The sequence below is a fragment of the Salmo salar genome, chromosome 20 (genome assembly GCF_965601325.2).
Source record: "Salmo salar chromosome 20, fSalSal1, whole genome shotgun sequence".
NCBI lineage: Eukaryota > Metazoa > Chordata > Actinopteri > Salmoniformes > Salmonidae > Salmo > Salmo salar.
The window spans coordinates 58,193,787-58,219,360 of record NC_138310.1 but is presented as its reverse complement, the minus strand read 5'-3'; the positions used below and the strand labels follow the sequence as shown (position 1 = coordinate 58,219,360).

Below are 25,574 nucleotides of genomic sequence, written 5' to 3'. Positions count from 1 at the left end.
CAAAAAAATATATAAATTACACATAAGGAGAGGTCAAATCTGGAACTGAAATGTGAGATTGCCTGTGCTGTTGTTTTTTTAATTGAAATAAAACTGTACAGACCACAATATCAGTGTCATTATAAAGTGCCTTCGGAAGGTATTCAGACCCTTTGACTTTTTCCACATTTTGTTACGTTACAGCCTTATTCTAAAATTGATTAAATAAAATAAAAAACTCAACAATCTAAACACAATACCCATAATGACAAAGCGAAAATATGTTTTTAGAAATGTTTACACATTTATTAATATCAATACCAGAAATACCTAAGTATTCAGACCCAGGTGCATCCTGTTTCCATTGATCATCCTTGAGATGTTTCTACAACTTGATTGGAGTCCACCTATGGTACATTCAATTAATGATGATTTGGAAAGTGTTGTGTACTAACTTCTAAACTTGAAATATGAAATATGTTATGTTACCATATTAGAACTGAGGGTATGGAAATCTACTGAGTGAGAAAGGGGAGTGCAGGAAGAACATGTCATTGTTAAATCTCAGGTATCCTATGGAGAGGAGAAGGGCCACGGTCTGGTTCCAGTCAACAGATAAGGTAGGACAGCTGTGAGTTGGGGGGAAGTGAGGAATTTGGGCCGAGGTCAGGTTAGATGAAGTGAGAATGAACAGGCCTCACTAAAGTCCTGTCTAGCAACAGAGATATATTGGCTGTCCAGATGTGCAAGGAGGAGACTCAGCATAGGAGGAAGGTATAAATATATGTGCTTGTGTAAACATGTCTTTGTCTTTGCAGCTGTTTGACTCATTGGGTGAATAAACTTGGTTTGAGCTTTGACTAATTTTCCGTTAGTTTTTCACTCTGTTTGTCAGAACCTAACAAAAGGCACACACTTGCCTATCCAAGGTCCCACAGTTGACAGTGCATGTCAGAGCAAATCCCAAGCCATGAGGTCGAAGGAATTGTCTGTAGAGCTCCGAGACAGGATTGTGTCAAGGCACAGATCTGGGGAAGGGTACCAAAACATTTCTGCAGCATTGAAGGTTGCCAAGAACACAGTGGCCTCCATCGTTCTTAAATGGAAGAAGTTTGGAACCACCAAGACTCTTCCTAGGAGCTTGCCGCCAGGCCAAACTGAGCAATCGTGGGAGAAGGGGCCTTGCAAGGTCAGGGAGGTGACCAAGAACCCAATGGTCACTCTGACAGAGCTCTAGAGTTCTTCTGTGGAGATGGGAGATCCTTCCAGATGGACAACCATCTCTGCAGCTCTCCACCAATCAGGCTTTTATGGTAGAGTGGCCAAACGGAAGCCACTCCCCAGTAAAAGGCATATGACAGCCCGTTGGAGTTTGCCAAAAGGCACCAAAAGACTCTCAGACCATGAGAAACAAGATTCTCTAGTCTGATGAAACCAAGATTGAACTCTTTGGACTGAATGCTAAGTGTCACTTCTGGAGGAAACCTGGCAAAATCCCTACGGTGAAGCATGGTGGTGGCAGAATCATGCTGTGGGGATGTTATTCAGTGGCAGGGACTGGGAGACTAGTCAGGATCGAAGCAAAGATGAACAGAGAAAAGTACAGAGAGCTCCTTGATGAAAACCTGCACCAGAGCTCTCAGGACCTCAGACTGGGGCGAAGGTTCACCTTCCAGCAGGACAACGACCCTAAGCACACAGCCAAGACAACGCAGGAGTGGCTTCAGGACAAGTCTCTGAATGTCCTTGAGTGGCCCAGCCAGAGCCCAGACTTAAACCTGATTAAACATCACTGGAAAGACCTGAAAATAGCTGTGCAGCAACTCCCCATCCAACCTGACAGAGCTTTGGAGGATCTGCATCGAAGAATGGGAAAACTCCCTAAATACAGGTGTGGCAAGCCTGGTGCGTCATACCCAAGATGACTTGAGGCTGGATTCGCTGCCAAAGGTGCTTCAACAAAGTACTGAGTAAAGGGTCAGAATACTTATGTAAATGTGATATTTCAGGTTTTTCTTTTATAAATTAGTAAACATTTCTAAAAACGTGTTTTTGCTTTGTCATTGTGGGTAATTGTGTGTAGATTGATGATGGAAAAAAACAAATTAATCAATTTTAGAATAAGGCTGTAACCTAACAAAATTTGGAGAAAGTCAAGGGGTCTGAATTCTTTCCGAAGGCACTGTATGTTGTACAAGCACATTCTGACATTCTCATTGCTCAAGGTCACACACAGTGGAGAAGAAGGAAGGGGAGGACCATCCTACTCAGTGAATTTCAGAAAAATGTAAACATTAAACATTTTTAGATAAAACTATACTAAATATATGAACATGTCACCAAATAACGGATTAAAACACATTGTTTTACAACGAAGGTCTACATTAGCTTCAGCAGCACTCTGTAGGGTAGCACCATGGTGTAGCCGGAGGACAGCTAGCTTCCGTCCGTTCATTTGTAGGCTAGGTTGCAGCAACCTCATGATGGGTACATCAATTCGAGTATCATGTAGTAGCCTACACCCATCGATGTTACATTGCGCTGGGTGAATGGAACATGAATGACAGTCATCCAATATGCTGTAATAGAAATAAGGCCATGCTCAATAAAATTAAAATAAATGTCCTCCCTGATCTTAAATGGCACCGACCACCGCTGACATACATAGAGGAAATCTAGTGTGCACTTCTACACAGCCCTTAAGTGATGCACTTCCAAATGTATGGATTAAAGCACAAGATAAAACAGATTGAGTTTAACTTTGGTTAAGGGGAAATGAAGCCCATGATAGAGTGAGGACAGTGTGTCTGCTGGGTTCTATGGGTCATATCCCTGCCCTTGTATACATGATTCCCTCTGGAGAGTGGAGAGAGGCTTGATAACCACTTCATAGTGTGGCATATTGCATTTTTCCCTTTCTCTCCCTCTCCCACACTTCATCTCTCTCTCTCCTTCTTTCTCTTCCCTCTCTCCTCTCTCTCTCCTCTATCCCTCTCTCCATTTCCAATACCCCCAGCTCCAGGGTCCAGGGTGATGTGTAGGATCAATTACCCGATGGAGAAACACATTCACCTCCAGCAGAGCAGGGAGCCAGCTGAGCCAAATGGAACAAATTGAATTAAGCCATAACCCACCGCTTCAAAACCAATAGGTTTACTCTGGCCACCTCCCTCACTTCTTCTATACCCCCCCTCTCTTTCTACCTCCCTCCATCCATACCCACACCAATGAATTTACCCCCCTCTATCCCTTGTTCTGTCCACCTTCCTCCCTCCATCCCTTTCTCTACCTCCACCTCCACTCTTCAAATGTGTTTATTTTATCCCTCCATACCTCCCACTCTCCATCCATGCTCTCCTAAATGTGTTTACTCCAGCCTCCTAGTCTTTCCAGAGAAGGCAGCCTGGGGCGATAGCTGACCCCCTATAACCACAGCTATCAAAGTTGGGTTCATGTTCCTCTCACATGGTGTTAAAGGTAGGCTTCGGCTTCACACAGACGCAGATGAACTCTGATCCTGCCGTAGAAAGCCAATCAAAGGGTGAATTGGTTTAAGGCCACGGTGGGATTGATGTCATCACCACTACAACCACAACAACACACCTGGGAATGGATAAGCGGCAGGCATACACAATGACAGAGGGGAGAGGGGGACACACCTGACCATACACAGGGGTGCATGTACACACACACACTCACACATATAACACAAACTATTACATACAAGGAGGAAAACAAACAAAAAACATTTACAAACACTTCCCCCATTTACATGTGTGCCACTACCCAAGCTCTCTCTCTCCACAGTGACCCCTCCTGGTGGTGTGTATTAAACACAGTACAGTACTACAGGTGGTACTCACACAATGGCCTTGGTCTCCCAGTAGCGCTGATGCTCCACGCAACGAGGACTGTTGTCATCCTCTTCCTCACTCCTCAGGTAAACATTTCTACAGTGATACACATAGTGGAAGAACAGTCAGGGACAGGGAAGTGTCATGACTGTCCTGTGAGGATCCGAACGGGTCAGATCAGCTTTACAATGGATAACTTCAACCAGACCCCCTCTCACCCACGGGGGGGGGGGGGGGGGGGGACTGGTGGGGGGTTGATAGCTCATCCCCTGTTGTAAATCAAGGACAGAACATTCAGCTAGCTCCCTCTCCAAATTCACCTAAGGAATGTGCCTTTGTTTCAACACACTTTTCCCGCTGAACCTCTAACACGTTCTAAAGCGAATACTGGAAAAATATTTCTAACATAGAATGTGGGGAATGGTCAGAGGCGATCTAAAGGATAATAATGTAATTTTGGTTGTTATTTTGTGATGTCATTAACAATGTTATAAAATAAATATTGTAACTTGAAAAGTATGTGTGTGTCCATCCGATGCGTTGTACATGAAATATGAAAAATTATGAAAGTGATTTTGTTAAGAGAGGGATGTGATTTTAGAAACTATAACAGGAAATTGTTTCTATAACTTTGTACAAGTAAGTAGTCACCGCGTTCTTGAGTGAGGTCAGAGAGTGTGTCAGCCTGGGGGAACAGCCCTTTTGAAGAACCGTATAAAATGATGGGTTAAGAATTAACATATCAGACCAGAGAGACGTTGAGATGCAGCTCACATTTAAAGTGGTTAAACTTGGAATCTCAAAACGAGGTAGAGACAATGAAGTCACCTCCCGGACAATCACTGGTATGGCTGATTAGCTGTCCTAAGTAAAGTATGTAGAAAAGCAAATTTAAGTGGGACCATTGCACTACTCTTTTCAAATCACTGTAGTACGCTACTCTCAATATCCAACTGAGAACCATCAACACGGCTGGCTAGCCTATCTTCAAAGAATCATCTTCCAGAGCGAGTGGAAGTAGAGTGAGCTCTGTAGTTCTGTTCAGGACAACACGACGGGTCGCCAGAAGCCGGGTGATGGCAGAGGAGAGCAACAGTAGAAGACACCCCTTTTGGACAATCAGTCTTAGCATGCCGCAAAAAAGGCCCAACAACCTTTCCAAGAAGGCCTGTTCTGGCAGAAATGCACGAAGAACCAAGACATTTACACGAAAATACATGAATGATTTCTTACTCCAAATATGCAGCAGTTCGTGTGCAAAGTATATGATTACTGTGAGAGTAGTTTCTAAAATGTACCAACATTAAGTGTCTCTGTCTCTCTCTCACCCTCTCCATGTCTTTTGTAACAAGTCGAGGTTATGATGATTAATAAGTTGACTGTTTATGGATTTGATAGGTAAAGACCTTTTAATTCGGGAGATGGTAACTCTTTAAAGAACCACTCTCGATCACACAATTGGCCCAGCGTCGTCCGGGTTAGGGGAAGGTTTGTCCGGCCGGGATGTCCTTGTCCCATCGCGCTCTAGCAACTCCTGTGGCAGGCCGGGTGCATGCAAGCTGACACGGTCGCCAGTGTACGGTATTTCCTCCGACACATTGGTGCGGCTTGGCAGGGTTGTGTTTCGGGGGACGCACGGCTCTCGACCTTCGCCTCTCCCGAGTCCGTACAGTAGTTGCTGCGATGGGACAAGACTGTAACTACCAATTGGATACCACAAAATTGGGGAGAAAATAAATAGATAAAAACGCTCTCGTGGTGCCCCAAATCCTAATGAGTTAATTGTTACATGATTCATTTAATTGTTACATGATTCATTTAGATAAATCACAGTGATCAGATTACTGAAAGTAAAGTCACGACAGTGTTAAGGCACTTGAAAGTAACATTCACTGCTGTGTCGAGTAGACGGTTGGTTAAATGTTATTTACCTCGCCATCTTAAGCACTTGTTGTCCTCCACCATGGTTGCAGAAGCGATGGTGCCTCTTCTCTTCCTCCTACACAGGATCACAGAAAGACAAGAGCAGTTTCTTCTTGAACGGAGGATAACAGGGAAGATGAAAATGTTGCTGCAAGATTCAGTCATAACTCTGTCCTGGTGTTACACCGTCTGTCTGCAACGTTAATACCACCTACTCACACTGTCTGGTAGAGCACTGAGGGAGACAACACAACTACAGTCTCTTTATTCTGTCTGGTAGAGCACTGAGGGAGACAACGCAACTACAGTCTCTTTATTCTGTCTGGTAGAGCACTGAGGGAGACAACACAACTACAGTCTCTTTATTCTGTCTGGTAGAGCACTGAGGGAGACAACGCAACTACAGTCTCTTTATTCTGTCTGGTAGAGCACTGAGGGAGACAACGCAACTACAGTCTCTTTATTCTGTCTGGTAGAGCACTGAGGGAGACAACACAACTACAGTCTCTTTATTCTGTCTGGTAGAGCACTGAGGGAGACAACACAACTACAGTCTCTTTATTCTGTCTGGTAGAGCACTGAGGGAGACAACACAACTACAGTCTCTTTATTCTGTCTGGTAGAGCACTGAGGGAGACAACACAACTACAGTCTCTTTATTCTGTCTGTTCATTTTCTTGTTGGAATGATAATGCAGACATTTCGATAATGACCAAGAAGATAGCACTGCAGAAAGGAGGAACATTCAGGATAGCAAGCAAGGTCAAAACACACAGTCATTCACACACACACACAACACACACACACATTTGCAGTTTCACATGTAAGAACACTCCACATGTGTAACTTTCACTTTAACATGTAAAATTGCAAGTTCACATGTGATAAACAATCACGTGAAAATCACATTTGCAATTTCACAAGTAAGAAAACGTTCACTTTTTTATTTATAGGGCGGTAGGTAGCCTAGCAGCTAGAGCGTTGGGCCAGTAACCGAAATGTTGCTTGTTCGAATTCCTGAGTCGACAAGGTGAATTGCTCCATGGTCGCTGTTAATGATGCCTGACCCTGGAAATGACCCAACTCTCCGAGCGTGTCTCACGGGGAGTTGGGATATGCAGAAAACATTTCCATTTCACACGTGTGTATAATACATATTTGTACATGTGTGAAACAGGACAGATATAAGCACCCACCGTATTACTATTATTATAGGGTTTTCACATGATTGTTGTGAACTTGCAATTCTACAGTACATGTGAAATTGAGATTTACACATGCTGTTAACATGTGAACTCTAATAAATGTAATACATGTGAAATGTAAGCTCAAAATGTGAAAACAGCTAAATGCGATTTTGAAGTTTTATTTGTAAGGGTACACATACACACACAGTATGCGCCCTGGCTGCTGGCAGAGCTGATAGGCCAGCAGTGAATGGGAGAGATGTAGTGAAGCGGCTTCATGAATGCATCCATCTGTCAGTCCTGTCTAAATGAAGGTTCAGGGGGGGATGGCACAGCACCCACAGGCTCTCTGCCTGGCAGATACAGACGGGGCTGGCCCCTTGCAACTGGCCCCTGACTGGCTCCTGCTTGGCCCCTGTGGCTTCTCTGGCATCTGCACATCCTGACTGCCAACAAGCTGCACATTGCTAACACACACACATAAAGAGATTATTCTGAATTAGGGCTGTCAGAGTTTACAAGTTAATTCAAGTTAACTTTTGTAATTTTAGTGCACTCATTTTATTATCGTGATTAATTGCATTGTTTGAAAACATCCTAAATAAAATAAATCTATGCAGTTAAAAACAACAATGCGATGTCAAAACAAGTTGACATGGAGGTTATAAAAGTCTGCTTTATCAATTTACCACATTTTGCTAAGCGTTACTTTGGACAAAATCAAGACATTCAAATTGTTGTAATGCTTTTTATACCAAAAAAATCTGGAATTACAGCTCAATTTGAGCAAATTCTGAATTTGAATTGAACAGTCAGTATTCTGAGTTTGAGAGAAATTGATCATAAATATACATTGGAAGAGAACCCCAGTGTCTGTCCTCTTGGTCGAACGGACAAGACATTGGTTTCTACCAGGGGAGAAACCTGGCTTCTAATTCCGGCGGTTACAAAAGCACACACATGTTAAACGCAGAATATAATTTAAGTCTGAGTCATGTGAAAAATAAACACATGCATAATTAATATGTGAAAAATCCATGTAAAACTTCACGTGTCTGAAAACCACGTCTGACTCGTGAAAAATGTATGTGAAAAATGAATTGTTATTATTTATTTTGTGCCATTTTTCATGTGATTTGTTCAAACATGTGTCTGAAAACCACATGTTTTTTCTTACATGTTTTTTGGGGGGTGTGTTTATGTGTGTGTGTGTATGTGTGTATCCAGCTCCTTTCTGTTATCTGAATCATGCTATTCTGAATGCTCCTCACTCTCTATTCAGTACAGCCAACAGGGATTTCATGTTCAGAAATGCTGGGGAAGGGCCAACTGTAGGCTAGCCTATTGTTGAGGTGCACGTCCATGTGTATAATTAAAACAACAGTATCTTTGAACGCACTGAGATCATGTCTTGCATTAGAGATTCAACTTTTACTTGAAATCTCCACCGAGCACCAAACACAAACAGAACTCTCGAACAATCTGTCAACTTTGTAGTGTTTGTTTATGAGTGCACATAACAGACTACACAAACAACTTCTTTATAATACATTGGATCAATTTCTTGAATCATGTAAACAGTTATTTCAATCCCAACCCGTGTTTGTTGTTCGCCATCTACCGTTGTGTTTCGCGCCACTGTTCAAAAAAGGGTGCGCTCGCATTACAGCGAAGAAGGCGGGAGGGCTGTTGCGAGCATGGGCGAGGGATCGTGCACAGGGCGGGACCAAAGTTAGGGAAAGCTGTATTTTAAGCAAATACTTCACGATATCGCAACACTATTGACCAATGGAAGCTCACTATAGCGTCTAGCCCCTACTGGATTGGCTGTTTATACATAGCACTACCTAGCATGCCTTCTAGCTTGCTAGCACCCATATGAGGGTTAAGATAGCGTGGCTATCCTAATTATTGTGTTATGTGGAAATGCACTGTTACATGGGGCATTTTACTATATAAGCAGCACTTGCCTGGCCACGCTAGCTTCGCCCTCATGTGGGTGCTAACAAGCAAGCTAGGTAGTGCTAGGTATCAACAGCCATTGTCAGCCAATATAGTAGAGTCTGGATGCTATAGTGACTTTCGTTTGGTCACTCGCTTTTGTGGAAGATTTGCATAAAGTTCTGCTTTCCCTAACTTTAGTCCCACCCTGTTCAGCTCCCTCACCCATGCTCTCTTCGCTCAACGGTCTCCGCCCACTCCGCTTCTCTTTGCATTCCTCCCATTGAATTTTAATGGCTTCCGATGTTTCACCGCACAATACCGCTCTATATTAACAACGGCCATTAGGCTACATTTCCTCATTATGCTGGGTTGGTGGCGTCAGTAATTCTATTGGTATATTCCGTTTTGGATAAATGTTGTTCCCTTGCGGATATTCCATTCTGCTATACAGTAGTCAGTGACTGCAGTTATCATTACTGATGTTGTGTGATGTGTAAATGCTAGTCTATTTGCTTTTGTTATGCGCATTTTGACCAGACATTTAAAAACGTACCTGTTTGATTAGGTACCAATGGTTTAGCCCGTTTTGTGAGTGTACGTTCAGGCTATGTATGCCTTCCTCCATTCATTGTTCACTTTTAAAACCAATATTTCCAACATGTTTTTATTCAATGGTTTGTTCTGTGTGCTCAAACCCCCCCTAACCAGACTGACTGATCCTGTTTAACAATGAATACCACCAGTTCTACACAGAAACTCTTTTTAGTTGAACTTTTCATTCCTCCTTGTGTTTACCATTACCCCAGTCAGGAGGATAAACGAGGATAAGTGTACTCAGATTCAGCCTGGTTATTTTGGGAGTGACATTTTTAACACGTCTCTGAGGAGGTGTCTGGCCTGTGTTTGACGACATTGATTGACTGTCAACTTCAGCCAGGCCCAGATGCAATGGATGTAACAGATATGAACATGAAGGGAGGTAGAAAAAGAGAGATGGAGAGAGAGATGGAGAGAGAGAGAAGGGAGAGAGAGAAGGGAGAGAGAGAAGGGAGAGAAGGGAGAGAGAGAAGAGAGAGAGAGAGAGAGAGAGAGAGAGAGAGAGAGAGAGAGAGAGAGAGAGAGAGAGAGAGAGAGAGAAACAAATGAGCAGAGTAAGATTAGATGCATAACTTCAGAGGGACTGTTTATAGGCATCTTACAGAAAATGTGATATGCGGGCCAATGATAGCCACCATAGATCTATTTCTCTTCAAAACATAATATAGAGGAGGTAAGATGGCTCTAAACAAGCTACATTACACTGCCTTGCATTAAACAGTGAGGCAGTGAGAGGGGAGGGAAGGAAGGAGGAAGAGCGGAGAGGGAACAAAACAGCACACACCAGCGGCTCCCCGCCCTTTAATTGATGAGTTATTAAAATCATTATTTCTCAGAGGCCTAGTTCTATCAGAGAGATCGATGGGAAACACACATCTGAAACGTTGAGCACGCGCACACACACAGTGTGTGAGGAATGGTCTGGTGGTTGCCCTTCAGACTATGGTGTCGTCCCCCGTCCCTGACACATACACACACACACACAGAGACGAGGAAAACACATCACACGGGTGAATTGATGAGAAGAAAACCGAATGACGGGAACAGAAAACAGACCAAACAGAACACACTAGTTCAGGTTTATTATAGAACACCATTGCATAACAGGTATGACATGTTATGTTTATTACACGGAGGAGAACAGGAGAAGAGAACACACACTGAAGAATGAAACACACAGGACAACAGAACACACACACACTCAAAGACACAAACATCTGTGAGTGAAGCGATGTAGCGTATATGTCATGGCTATCTGTCGGCCGGAGGAAATGTCCAATCGGGGAAAAGAGCTGTATCAGTAGGGATGCTCGTTAGTCGGAATATTGGAAATCAATTTACATGAGCAGCGCTGGCAGGAACGGATGTATGGAAGGCAACACGTACTCTCGCACGGCTTCTGAGTGGGAAAAGGGTCTCTTAGAATGCAATGATTTCCACTAAGAGGGATATGTACATTTAATGGACATAATCATATGATTACAGGGCTTGAGTGGAGACTGTTATAATTCATGTGGATGAAAGGCACCTTGAATGTAATGGACATGAGATAAAACAACAGCACTGGATAGATGAAATTCTTCCCAGTCCCACTCTGTGTCAATAGGAACCTATCTGCAAGGTGGGGAATAGGGGGGAGATGGATGGATGAAATTCTTCCCAGTCCCACTCTGTGTCAATAGGAACCTATCTGCAAGGTGGGGAATAGGGGGGAGATGGATGGATGAAATTCTTCCCAGTCCCACTCTGTGTCAATAGGAACCTATCTGCAAGGTGGGGAATAGGGGGGAGATGGATGGATGAAATTCTTCCCAGTCCCACTCTGTGTCAATAGGAACCTATCTGCAAGGTGGGGAATAGGGGGGAGATGGATGGATGGACGGACAGACAGATGGATGGACAGCGATGGGTGGACGGACGGACGGACGGACGGACAGACAGACAGATCAGATGACAGACAGGATGACATGTGTGTAATAGCCCACATTGGTTGCCAGGATCCCCTGACAGAGTGGCAGTTGCACACACATCAATAGAAAGGCCATGGAGGGAGATGGAAACTGATCGACGAAGCAGCGATAAGGAGCCGCCTCACCTTGGAGGCGACATCAAGCATGCAGATGTGGAATTCATTTCATATCTATAATTAAGCAGTTCATCAAGGGTGAGACAACCCCATTTTCACAAGGGTTGGAGATAGCCCTGGGTTTATGGATCCAATTCAAAGATATCTGCTCCCCTGAAATGCATACTTACAGTACACACACACACACACACACACACACACACACACACACACACACACACACACACACACACACACACACACACACACACACACCACACACACACACACACACACACACACACACACACACACACACACACAAACACTGACAAACCCACACACATGTCCAGGCTGGATGCATGAGAATGGGGTGTTAGGGGAGGATGGAGATGGGAGAGATGATGAGGAGTGAGGGGAAGGGAAGGAGTAGAAAAGGCAAGTGAGATAGGGTGAGTAAGAACATGGGAGAAAGGGAAGAGGGAATAGAGAGGGAGAGGGATGGGTGGGGTGATGGAAGAGGTGAGAGAGTGAGAAAATGATCATATGGTCTATCAAAATGTAAAATGGAGCGGTTTGGACTATTCTCCTGGTGCAATTAGCAAGTGGAGAGCTGCTTTGGTAAACATATGGTGAGAGCGAGAGAGCGAGAAAGCAAGAGAGAGAGAGGCGGGGCAGAGCTGCATGGTTTCACACAGTGTCAGAGAGCCTGGCTCTCACAGTGATCAAAGACTGAGCTCACTCATTTAGCCCAAACCAGTCTTCCAAGACATGCTAATGAGTTGGAATGTGAGTGAGCACTGCATTGCCAGGAGAAGGGAAGTATGTGTATGTGAGTGGAGAGTGGAGTCCCACGGGGAAATGGAGACAGCACCCAGCAGAGTGGAGTCCCACGGGGAAATGGAGACAGCACCCAGCAGAGTGGAGTCCCACGGGGAAATGGAGACAGCACCCAGCAGAGTGGAGTCCCACGGGGAAATGGAGACGGCACCCAGCAGAGTGGAGTCCCACGGGGAAATGGAGACAGCACCCAGCAGAGTGGAGTCCCACGGGGAAATGGAGACGGCACCCAGCAGAGTGGAGTCCCACGGGGAAATGGAGACGGCACCCAGCAGAGTGGAGTCCCACGGGGAAATGGAGACGGCACCCAGCAGAGTGGAGTCCCACGGGGAAATGGAGACGGCACCCAGCAGAGTGGAGTCCCACGGGGAAATGGAGACGGCACCCAGCAGAGTGGAGTCCCACGGGGAAATGGAGACGGCACCCAGCAGAGTGGAGTCCCACGGGGAAATGGAGACGGCACCCAGCAGAGTGGAGTCCCACGGGGAAATGGAGACGGCACCCAGCAGAGTGGAGTCCCACGGGGAAATGGAGACGGCACTCAGCAGAGTGGAGTCCCACGGGGAAATGGAGACACCATAGTGTACTTCTGAAATATGTCCCCCTCCTTCACACACTTTTACAGTAGATCTCACTACCGTACCAACTCCACTATGCAGTAGTTCACTGTCATGGATCCTGTAAACTACATGTTCAATGGGATACAGTGGACCAGTGCTCCTCACTTCTGATCCACAGGGTGTGCTGTGCATAGACTTTTGTTCAAGCAAAGAACAAGACCTGATTCAGCTGTAGACAAGGGTTTATTATTACAGTTGAAAAAGGTGTGTCAGTGCAGGGTTGGGACGATTTCAAAATCCCAGCATACACAGAAGCGCACATATCACACGTGGTAGCATACATACAAAACCCCGCTCACATTACAGCTATGTGTACTGCTCTTTTGAAGGTGGACATGCTAGCTAGCTGTCGTGTGGATACATACAGCTTGTTCCAGGGCAAAGATACAAAGAACTGCATACTGCCTTGAAAGGCCATGTTTTTCACTGATGGTTGTAATCAAATCAAATTGTATTGGTCACATACACATGGTTAGCAGATGTTATTGCACGTGTAGTGAAATGCCTATGCTTCTAGATCAGTCAGTGCAGCAGTATCTAACAGGTAATATCTAACAATTCCACAACAAAACCTAATATCTAACAAATTCCACAACAAAACCTAATACACACAATCTAGTAAAGGAATGGGATAAGAATATATAAATGTATGGATGAGCAGTGACAGAGTGGCTAAGATGCAATAGATAGTATAGATAGTGTAGGATACGTATAGAGTATATACATATGAGATAAGTCATGTGAGATATGTAAACATTCTTAAAGTGGCATTATTAAAGTGACTAGTGTTCCATTTATTAAAGTGGCCAATGATGTCAAGTCTGTAGGTAGGCAGCCGCCTCTCTGTGCTAGTGATGGCTGTTTAACAATCTGATGGCCTTGAGATTGAAGCTGTTTTTCAGTCTCTCTGTCCCAGCTTTGATGCACCTGTACTGACCTCGCCTTCTGGATGGTAGCGGTGTGAACAGGCAGTGGTGGTTGATGTCTTTGATGATCTTTTTGGCCTTCCTGTGACATCGGGTGTTGTAGGTGTCCTGGAGGGCAGGTAGTTTGCCCCCGGTGATGCGTTGTGCAGAGCGCACCACCCTCTGGAGAGCCCTGCGGTTGTGGGCGGTGCAGTTGCCATACCAGGGGGTGTTACAGCCCGACAGGAGGCTCTTGATTGTGCATCTGTAAAAGTTAGTGAGGGTTTTCGGTGACAAGCCACATTTTTTCAGCCTCCTGAGGTTGAAGATGCGCTGTTCCGCCTTCTTCACCACGCTGTCTGTGTGGGTGGACCATTTCAGTTTGTCGGTGATGTGTACGCCGAGGAACTTAAAACTTTCCACCTTCTCCACTGGTGTCCCATCGATGTGTATGGGGGGGGTACTCCCTTTGCTGTTTCCTGAAGTCCACGATCATCTCTTTTGTTTTGCTGACGTTGAGTGAGAGGTTATTTTCCTGACACACACTGTAGCTGGTAAAGATCTGTCTTATTGCAGTGGTGCCCGGTGGGAAGCCATACTGTGGCACAGTAGTCCAGGTTAGATGTTATAATGTTGTGGTAAATTGTCAAGGTGATGTCCTTGGAGACGAAGTCCCTTGCCCTTTTTAGAGCGTCTAGCACAGACAGTAGTTTCCCTGTGACCAGGCTGACGTGTTCAGTCCAGTGTAGGTGCGGGTCCAACTTCATCCCCAGGTACTTCATGGCATTTATTTGTTCATAATGGTTTTGTCTGTCTGTTATTGTGATACTTTTACGTGTGTATCTCAGCTTTTGTGGGTTGCCAAAGAGCAGTGCCTTGGTCTTCTGAGGGTGTAGGGAGAGCTAGTTGTCAGCGAACCAAGCTGCTGCCCTCTTGATGTTGTTCACACTGACTCCTCACACTCCCTGGTGGTATTAGCTGAGTAATACTGGACTGTGTTATCTGCATATACAGTACCAGTGAAAAGTTTGGACACCTTCTCATTCAAGGGTTTTTCTTTATTTGTACTATTTTCCACATTGTAGAATAATAGTGAAGACATCAAACTATGAAATAGCACATCTGGAATCATGGAGTAGCAAAAAAGTGTTAAATATTTTAGATTTTAGATTCTTCAAAGTAGCCACCCTTTACCTTTATGACAGCTTTGCACACTCTTGGAATTCTCTCACCCAGCTTCACCTGGAATGCTTTTTCAACAGTCTTTAAGGAGTTACCACATTTGCTGAGCACTTGTTGGTTGATTTCCTTCACTCTGCGGTCCAACTCATCCCAAACCATCTGAACTGGGTTGAGGTCGAGTGATTGTGGAGGTCTGGTCATCTGATGTAGCACTCCATCACTCTCCTTCTTTTTTTTAGGGGTGGATCAGATTTAATATTGTGGATAGTTTGTTACTTCTGTCAATGTAATTGTCTGCATCATTTCCAATCTCCCATATATATATTTTTTAAATATATATATTTATTTATATATATACATACATACACATACCCACACATGCTGTAGATAGGCATACAGAGGCTCATTATCAGCAACCATCACTCCTTTGTTCCAATGGCACGTTGTGTTAGCTAATCCAAGTTTATCATTTTAAAAGGCTAATTGATCATTAGAAAACCCTTTTGCAACTATGTTGGCACTGCTGAAAACTGTTGTTCTGATTAAAGAAGTAATAAAACGGGCCTTCTTTAGACTAGTTGAGTATCTGGAGCATCAGCATTTGTGGGTTTGATTACAGGCTCAAAATGTCCAGAAACAAAGAACTTTCTTCTGAAACTCGTCAGTCTATTCTTGTTCTGAGAAATGAAGGCTATTCCATGCGAGAAACTGAAAAGGCCAGCATTCCGGAGTCGCCTCTTCACTGTTGACATTGAGACTGGTGTTTTGCGGGCACTATTTAATGAAGCTACCAATTGAGGACTTGTGAGGCGTCTGTTTCTCAAACTAGACACTCTAATGTACTTGTCCTCTTGCTCCCACTCCTCCTTCTATTCTGGTTAGAGCCAGTTTGCGCTGTTCTGTGAAAGGGAGTAGTACACAGCGTTGTACGAGATCTTCAGTTTCTTGGTCATTTCTCGCATGGAATAGCCTTCATTTCTCAGAACAAGAATAGAGGGACTGTTGTTTCTCTTTGCTTTTTTGATCTGTTCTTGCCATAATGTGGACTTGGTCTTTTACCAAATAGGGGTATCTTCTGTATACCACCCCTACCTTGTCACAACACAACTGATGGGCTCAAACGCATTAAGTAGGAAAGAAATTCCACAAAGTAACTTTTAACAAGGCGCACTTGTTAATTGAAATGCATTCCAGGTGACTACCTCAAGAAGCTGGTTGAGAGAATGCCAAGAGTGTGCAAAGCTGTCATTAAGGCAAAGGGTGGATACTTTGAAGAATCTCAAATATAAGATATTGTTTGATTTGTTTAACACTTTGTTTGTTACTTCATTATTCTGTATGTGTTATTTCATAGTGTTGATGTCTTCACTAGTATTCTACAATGTATAAAATATTAAAAATAAAGAAAAACCCTGCTAATGTATATGTATACGGCATTTCTCCAGCACTGGTGGGTTATTTATGTAAATACAGAACAGCAGGGGTCCAAGCACACTCCCTTGTGGCATTTAATTCCCCACAGGTACCTGGGCTGACTGCGTGTTTGCAGTTTAGTGCACTCACTCCTACCCTGTAAGTATGATGTGAACCACTTGATTGCAGTGCTGTCCAAGCCACGTTTGTCAAGCTTCTCAAGAGTGTGTGGTGGTAAACAGTGTCAAATTCTTCCTTCATATCCAAGACGTGTGCTGCTGTGACCTACTGCCTGTTACATGCTCCCACTGTAGTCCTTCAGGACTAATGAAGATCATAACATGGCCAACATGTTGCGTTATCCTCTTTCCAATCCTGTTTAAATAACCACTGTATAAATGGTTAACAACACCACCTGCTGGCCGTAAAACTCTGCTTGCCGATTGATTTACTTGGTAATGGAAGGATGGATGGTTGGATAGACAAATGATTGATGACTTGGTAATGGAAGGATGGATGGTTGGATAGATGAATGAGTGATGACTTAGTAATGAAAGGATGGATGGTTGGATAGATGAATGAGTGATTACTTGGTAATGGAAGGATGGATGGTTGGATAGATGAATGAGTGATTACTTGGTAATGGAAGGATGGATGTTGGATAGACAAATGATTGATTACTTAGTAATGAAAGGATGGATGGTTGGATAGATGAATGAGTGATGACTTAGTAATGAAAGGATGGATGGTTGGATAGATGAATGAGTGATGACTTAGTAATGAAAGGATGGATGGTTGGATAGATGAATGAGTGATTACTTGGTAATGAAAGGATAGATGGTTGTATAGATGAATGAGTGATTACTTGGTAATGGAAGGATGGATGGTTGGATAGATGAATGAGTGATTACTTGGTAATGGAAGGATGGATGGTTGGATAGATGAATGAGTGATTACTTGGTAATGGAAGGATGGATGGTTGGATAGATGAATGAGTGATTACTTGGTAATGAAAGGATAGATGGTTGTATAGATGAATGAGTGATTACTTGGTAATGGAAGGATGGATGGTTGGATAGATGAATGCGGTTCCCAGGGTCCTTGTGTAGCACATTAATCTCAGGCAGGTGCATTTGCTCCAGTGCAGCCCAATGACCTGCACATTTCTATCCACACATTTTTTGACAATTAGTGAATAGTATTCTAAGCAGGTCCTCCTTGTCTTGGCTTTATAAACATCCTCTGGTAGCTGTATGGGCTAGAGGGTATTGCTTTCTTCACACTTTACAACATACTAATCAAATCAAATAGTTTGCATCTGGGCATCTGGCTGTTGATTGGAACTGTTATGAATTATTGTTGAAGTGGATTAATGCTGTGGGTAACTAAACCCAGTTTGTAGTTGCTAAGACCTTACCAAGTTAGAAGATCATATAGCCCATTATCCTATCCTGCAGGAGTGTGAGAAAGCAAGAAAAATAATTGATCTAGAATGAGAGTGGGAACAACCGAGTAGCCTATACAACTAAAAACTAACAAAGTGGAGAGGGACGAAAAGCACAGCGCATTATCACAACACTGACAGCATCAGTATAACATATCACAGAGCTAGAAGATGCGGGATCGAGCAGTGCTTTCGGGCGCGCGTGCGCTCAATACCCCCGTGCGCGATAATGCGCTGCACTACATCATTGGTATTAAATATACACGAGCTGCGCGCGGCCAGGTGGATTGGTTGCAGTCTGACACATGCGCACGGACACACACACACACACACACATGCACGGACATGCACAGACACACACACGCACCGACACACAAAGACAAATAGCTCAAGCATTGAAAGTTGTTTCTTCCGCTGTGTGTCAAACTGTCAACTTTGGTGTGAGTCGTGTAACTGTTATTTGTCTACGGCATATAGACTTGTTTAAGCAACAGCTATTCCCATTATTTTCGGTCTAATCACCAGGATCATTTTCAATAGAAATAAAAATGACTGTGTGAACCAAAAGTGGTGGAATTCTGCTGGTCACCTTCATGTAATTATTATGCACAAGTAAGCCTAGTTTATCTCGTTCGATGCACTAAATTAATCAGATTTTATTCTGAGATTTAATTAAGGAGTGATAGGCATTTGCCTTTCCTCGGCTGGAAATTGAAAGTCGTTTGGAGTGTGGAGATTGGTGGATAGGGTTTTAATGAGACCTTTACAGCTGCGGCTAGCAGACGGAGAAAAGTGCCAGCACACGACTCTAAACCAATGATGAATGACACACGGAATTGCTTCAGTCTACTGTTTTATTTGAATTGGCTGGTAAAGCCAGGGAAAGTATGAGTGTGAGTGTGAGTGAGTGAGTGAGTGAGTGAGTGAGTGACTGAGTGAGTGAGTGAGTGAGTGAGTGAGTGGAGTGAGTGAAAGAGAGAGAGAGAGAGAGAGAGAGAGAGAGAGAGAGAGAGTGTACTAACTACACTATCAACAACTACACTACAAATACGGGGCTTCGCTGTCCATGGTGCTGAAAGAACAACTCCCAGCCCCAATTCAACGGGTTGGGCTTTTATAACTTGGTGAAACTGATTGCTTGCTTGGAAGACTTTCTGTTTTACTGTTGGCTAACTTTTGCACAGTAGACAGCTATTGAACGAGACTAGAATTATGTCATAGTAGTCGATTCCAGTGGAATTGTTTATGTTATATTTTAGGAAAGCTTTGCCCATTGGATTCCGCAGAGACCACTCTTCACACATTATCAATCCCAGCAATGACCAAACCTACTGAAATCAGCCCATGCACACACAAGGACTCAGACCAATAATTAACACATCCATTTCAAAATCATACAACTATCATAGGTAGGTTACAGAATAATCGTCAACATGTCATAAATCACCAACGCATAGGCTACAATGTAATCTTTAAACGATCGATGTAAATGCATTTGAAACTGCAACGGGATTGCTGGAGGCTAGTGTTTAACCTACCTGGTTGATGCACAGGGCAAGACATTTCCCTTCCCGCGCGCCGCCCAGACCCCCGCCACGCAGCCTCGTGCCTTCTCCTTGATACATGTTCCTGGAACGACACATGCAAAAGTTATGTCAATTAGCGTAATATCTACATTTACACGGTAAAATACAGATGTCTCCGAGTGAGAAGCAGTTGGTCTCTCCGCATAGATGCTGGTAAACGTCTATAGAGCTTGTTATGCTAGCTAGAACGTGATGCAGGATTCCATCACTCAAACTAAGTTATAACAGAATATATATGTCACTTATCAAACACCCACGACGGGTTCATCGCTGTCATATCAGGGTAAGATCTTGACTAACCGATAATTGCCGGTCCTGAGCATAGCTGCCTCTTGCCACGGTCAGATAAAAAACAGCAGTGGAGTGGAGAAAGTGGAGAGTGGAGCAGCCCGACAGTCAGACAGAGACGACTTGGGAATTGTTCTCTCATCCAATAAGATGTTTAGGTCGTGTATGATTTACACAGCGTGTTGTCGCGGCAAAGGGGGAGTAATTTAGCGCTGTAACCAACGTAAATAACCCGTTTGTTAGCTCTCTCTGCAAAGCATGGCGTTAAATATATATATTCTCATTCACGGGTAAGCGGAGAGGAAATTACAATCCTCATGTGTCGCCAGTGGACGTACAGTCAGTCGCCAGTCATGGAGTAAGACATGGGAGATGAATATGGGCACATAGATTGAATTACATGTATTTATTTGACAATAGCCTACTGTTGAAGCTGCCCTTGAGGTGCCCTTGTTTTTGATCACTATTGTTTTTTCTTCAGAAAAGTCCTCAAAAAAATCAAAGCATGTTGATGATACATTTTGTCAATGTAATGACAGCAAATCGCTGCAGGAGATTGTGTTATATATGACGTCATGATGATGACGTCATAGTGCCCAACCTTTTAAATAGGCGGCACAGTTAGAACAAGGAGCCAGATGTTTCACCGGATGTATAAAACTGAAGCATCTGGTTGGAGTGGTTGAAATCTCCACCCTCCACAACATATGGTGAGGAGAGGAAGCCCATTGGCCGGCAGTGGGAGAGTATCAGATGGAACTGGGCTGATTTTCTCATCAAAGAAAAGCCATCCGATCTCAATACAGTTTTCTGTTCCAAAAACTAAAATCTGTTATGAAACAGAGTGCACTAAGTTTTGCAGATGTGAGTTGAAAAAAAGGGCGTTGTTTACAAGGAGTGCAATGGCGAATTGAGTTCTTGCACACAGAGAAGGAGTTACCTAACGGAAATATGTAAATACATGCTAGAACACCAATAGGAACTCGCTAGCTCGTGCTTGGCTTTACCCACCTCCTTGATTGTTCTGCCCACTATGCTTTATTTGCGCTGATTGAAAACGACACAGATTAACTATCTGGGTTAGTTATACATATCTGTGTAGGTGGCTTGAGATGGTCTGGGTAGACTGACACTCTGTCTCCAACAGTAAGTAGACAGAGATGTTATTATCAATGGCATTAACTTGGAAACAATGTCATGAATTCATCATCAGCTTAGCTTCTTGGCTTAGCCTTTTTAGGTGTAGCTTAGTGTGGTCTTATTGATCAAGGCAGGTATGTTATGTTAGGTTTTACTTAACTTAAACCAGGTAAGTCAAGTGGACAAAAACTGGTAAGGTTTGGAGAAGTGTGTTTTGTTTCTCCATTTGTTACAGAGCAGCCAGCAGCAGAAGTCAAGGAGTTGGAGTGTCTGCCGTCACAACTATGGTATTTTCCGGGACTAGAAACAAAAACTCCTCTCTGATAAGTAAGGTAAGAAAAGTGGATATGATCACCACCACCATCGAATCCTTAAAATGTGCATTTTGATCAATAAATATTGTTTCTGTGTTACAGTTAGGAGGTAATTACTTCACACACACACACACGCACGCACGCATGCACGCACGCACACACACACACACACACACGGCAGCTACTCAGAGGAGGAAGGGGAGGACCATCCTCAGTGAAATTCATAAAAACAAAAACAGTGAAACGTTAAAGTTATCCTTTGTAGATCACCAAATAACTGATTAAAACACACTGTTTTGCAATGAAGGTCTATAGTAGCCTCAACAGCAGTCTCTGGGGTAGCACCAAACTGTAGCCGGAGGACAGCTATTTTCCATCTTCCTCTGGGTACATTGACTTCAATACAAAACCTAGGAGACTCATGGTTCTCATCCCCTTCCATGGACTTACACAGTAATTATGACGACTTCAAAGGACATCCTCCAACCTATTAGAGGTATTGCAGCATGAACTGACATGATGTCCATACAATCAAAGGATCGGAGAATGAATCTAGTACTGAAAGCATAAGCTACAGCTAGCTAGCACTGCAGTGCATAAAGTGTGGTGAGTAGTTCACTCAAAGAGAGAAAGACAATTAATTGAACAGTTTTGAATACATTTGTTTCTTAAAAAGTTATGAGAAGCAGCAGAGAGAGATAGCAATATTTAGTTGTATTTTTTTCTTCTTCCTAATTTCCTTTCACTTAGCTAATTTAGCCTACTCAACAATCTGACTCAAACAGAGAGGAATGCTATGTATGTTAGCTAGCTGGCTAAGGCTATCCAACACTGCAACTCTTACAAGTCAAGGTAAGCTTTTGGTTTTATTAATTTATTGCCACTGCTAAACTATTTGCTGTTCACTGTACTGTGTGATTGTACACATGGATTGGATTGTGGGTTTACTAACGTTTTAGTTCTAGTAGCTATGTTGACTATGCCGTCAGCTAATATGGTGCAACGATGTGGGCTGTGTAGCAGTTCGTGGTTAATGGTTGTGGTATGAAGGATTAGCTTCGAGAGTTTTTTTTCGCCTAGTAACAGACAGCTGTTGTGTTGTACACTGAAGTCCACAAGCAAAGGGAAAAGGTGAGAGGAGGAGTGCGCGTAGATGTGAGAAGGAATTATACAACAAGCAAAGTGATGATGCTGTTTGTATGTGGCTTCTATGAAAGTAAACTGTGTGTGCGGGTGTATTCATTCCGCCGATTTTGTTCCAAACGTTTCTTAAACGGAAGCAAACAGAATGAAACGGTGATGGACCTACCTGAATTTGTCCTATAGAAACTCTCCTTTCTACACTGTTTACCCTGTTTGGACTAATGATTACACCCCAGATCAGCTAGGTGCAGGCAAGCGTGTGTTGAATGTGTGTCACTGTCTGTCACCTTGATTACTCCAATTTGTCTCTCGAACTGTGCACATACGCTAAAACCTTTCATTTGTAAGCTAGGTTGTAGCAACCCTCATGATGGGTTTATATAGGGCAATTTCGAGGATCATGTAGTAGCCTAAACCTATCGATGTTACATTGAGCTGGGTAAATGAATATGAATAACAGTCATCAAATATGCTGTAATAGAACCATGCTCAAAAAATAACAATCTTCCTCCCTGATCTTAAACGGCACCAACCACCCCTGACACACACATGCACGCACGCACGCACGCACGCACGCACACACACACACACACACACACACAAACCCAATGAGTCTCACTGTCGCAATTTAGGAATTCTAACCCCTTCTAAACATTGTGTTTGAGCTACAGACTTCTGGTTTGTACTATTGGATTAATCTATTTCTTTTGCATTAGTCTGTGGCATTTATGGGAGCTGAGCTAGAGTGGTGTTTGTGAGACAAGGGCAAATCCCGAAGGGGCCCGGGGTTGGGTCTTTTTGGCAAAAACGTCCGATTGGTCTGAGTTACAAACTATTAAAAGCTATCTATGAAAAGCTGAGACTCTCACGAACACGCAGTTGTTTTCCCCTATGACGCTCACACGCTACACGAGAGTCGTTAGAAGGTAAGGCGTTCTTCTACATAGAAGATCATAGGAAACTCCAGGACATACTGTCTATAATACTGTAAGAGGTTCTTCTACATAGAAGATCATAGGAAACTCCAGGACATACTGTCTATAATACTGTAAGAGGTTCTTCTAAATAGAAGATCATAGGAAACCCCAGGACATAGGGTCTATAATACTGTAAGAGGTTCTTCTACATAGAAAATCATAGGAAACTCCAGGACATACTGTCTATAATACTGTAAGAGGTTCTTCTACATAGAAAATCATAGGAAACTCCAGGACATAGCATCTATAATACTGTAATAAGCTCACATAGTTGCTGTCACAAACTCCAAACTCCTCACAGTTGTCTCTGAATAGTTGAGGAAACAATTGCTGTACTTACAGCCTTCAGAAAGTATTCATACCCCTTGACTTATTCCGCATTTTGTTGTGTTCCAGCCTGAATTCAAAATGGATTAAATATATATTTTTCTCACCCATCTACACACAATACCCCATAATGACAACGTGAAAACATGTTTTTAGACATTTTTGCTAATTTATTGAAAATGAAATACAGAAATATATAATTTACATAAGTATTCATACCCGAGTCAATACATGTTTGAATCACCTTTGGCAGCAATTACAGCTGTGAGTCTTTCTGGGTAAGTTTCTAAGAGCTTTACACACCTGGATTGTACAATATTTGATCATTATTCTTTTAAAAATTCTTCAAGTTCTGTCAAGTTGGTTGTTGATCATTGCTAGATATTTTCAAGTCTTGCCATGGATGTTCAAGACAATTTATGTCAAAACTGTAACTAGGTCACTCAGGAACATTCAATGTAGTCTTGGTAAGTAACTCCAGTGTATATTTAAGTGATAATGCCCGAGAAGTGTTTGGAGGATATATTGGCACGGGTGTTGTTAGGCTCGAGATGAAGTTGAGGACCGGTAAACCGTGCCAATATATCCTCCAAACACTGGCTTCGAGCGAATTTATACAACGGGTTAGCAACATATTCAAATAAGGATTGACATATTTTCATTAAAAAGGTTATTTTTATACATTTTTTCATACTATTTCATCCTTCCACGAGACATAGTCCTGACAGAAATCTCAGGTTGCTACCCAAGCCGGCTGGTCATCTATCGGTTTCGGTTGCCAGAGACACGACCCAGTCGTTCAGTCTTTTTGTTCTGTTTCTATGGACACGACCAAGTCGTTCGTTCTAAATGTTCCATTGCCATACTGGCTTGCAACATTCTTATCCCTCGCTAGCTAGCCAACTATGGCTAACTCAGTCACGTCAAACAGTGCATCCAGAATAACAGCAAAGTAGCTTCATTTGCATTTGTTTAAGCTGTTTACTAGTGACATTTGTTTGGATACATCCATAACAATGAGCTAATGATGCACAATTTCGCCTGGCATAGAAAATGTGCTCACTCATCAGGACACTGTTGTTTAGAGGAGCTAGCCAACAACACAGCTAACACAATCACTTCAAACTGAAGCTGGAAAGACGGCAAACTAGCTGCATTTCGTTTGACCTGTTTTCTATTGACATTTCTTTGTATATATCCATAAAAATTATGCCAGCTGATTCATGATTTCGACTGGCTGAGAAAAGCTGTCTGTCTGTCTGTCTGTCTGTCTGTCTCGTCCCGACACATTCATTACTATGGGAGAGCTGGAGATCAAATTTCAATATTGAAACAATGTTGTAAATGTCAAAGAGACAGAAAATATAATGCTAGTCTAAAAGAAATGAGAGATAATGTCTAGAGGCTCTTTATAGTGGAGATCAAGTTTATAAATTGCCTGGCTGGGCTGATGAGACAGTGGATTGCGCAGTGAGATGGCACAGAGTATATAGGCATTTCAACATTATAGTTTTAGCCGGTGGTAACTTGTGGAATAGACACCAGCTGGAATGCGGTTTTAACCAATCAGCATCCATGATTAGACCCACCCATTGTATAATTGGTCTTGTGTTTTCGGTTATTGTCCTGCTGAAAGGTGAATTTATCTCCCAGTGTCTGTTGGAATGAAGACTGTGTGATCTATAAGCCTTAAAAGTACTGTGTAAGCTATATGTTTATAAAATGCCTATTTCATTACTTCCAACTACTTAATGAGAAAATGAATGCAGTTTATCAAGTTCATACAGAAATCCTCTAGGATTTTGCCCGTGCTTATTCCATTTCTTTTTATCCTAAAAAACTCCCT

At 43.0% G+C, this 25,574-nt stretch overlaps 1 protein-coding gene across 1 annotated transcript in view; it reads right to left on the bottom strand.

The window, feature by feature from the left end:
- LOC145862375 (uncharacterized) overlaps positions 1–19,935 on the bottom strand; it is a 32,361-nt gene extending 12,426 nt beyond the window's left edge. The window contains exons 1-4 of the mRNA XM_082966098.1: positions 19,840–19,935; positions 19,492–19,582; positions 5,765–5,832; positions 3,843–3,929 (exon numbers count right to left, since the gene is read on the bottom strand). Of these exons, the coding sequence (XP_082822224.1) occupies positions 3,843–3,929; positions 5,765–5,832; positions 19,492–19,582; positions 19,840–19,862 (269 nt within the window). The 5' untranslated portion in view covers positions 19,863–19,935. The remainder of the gene's footprint in view (positions 1–3,842; positions 3,930–5,764; positions 5,833–19,491; positions 19,583–19,839) is intronic.
- Between the last annotated feature and the right edge of the window lie 5,639 nt (positions 19,936–25,574).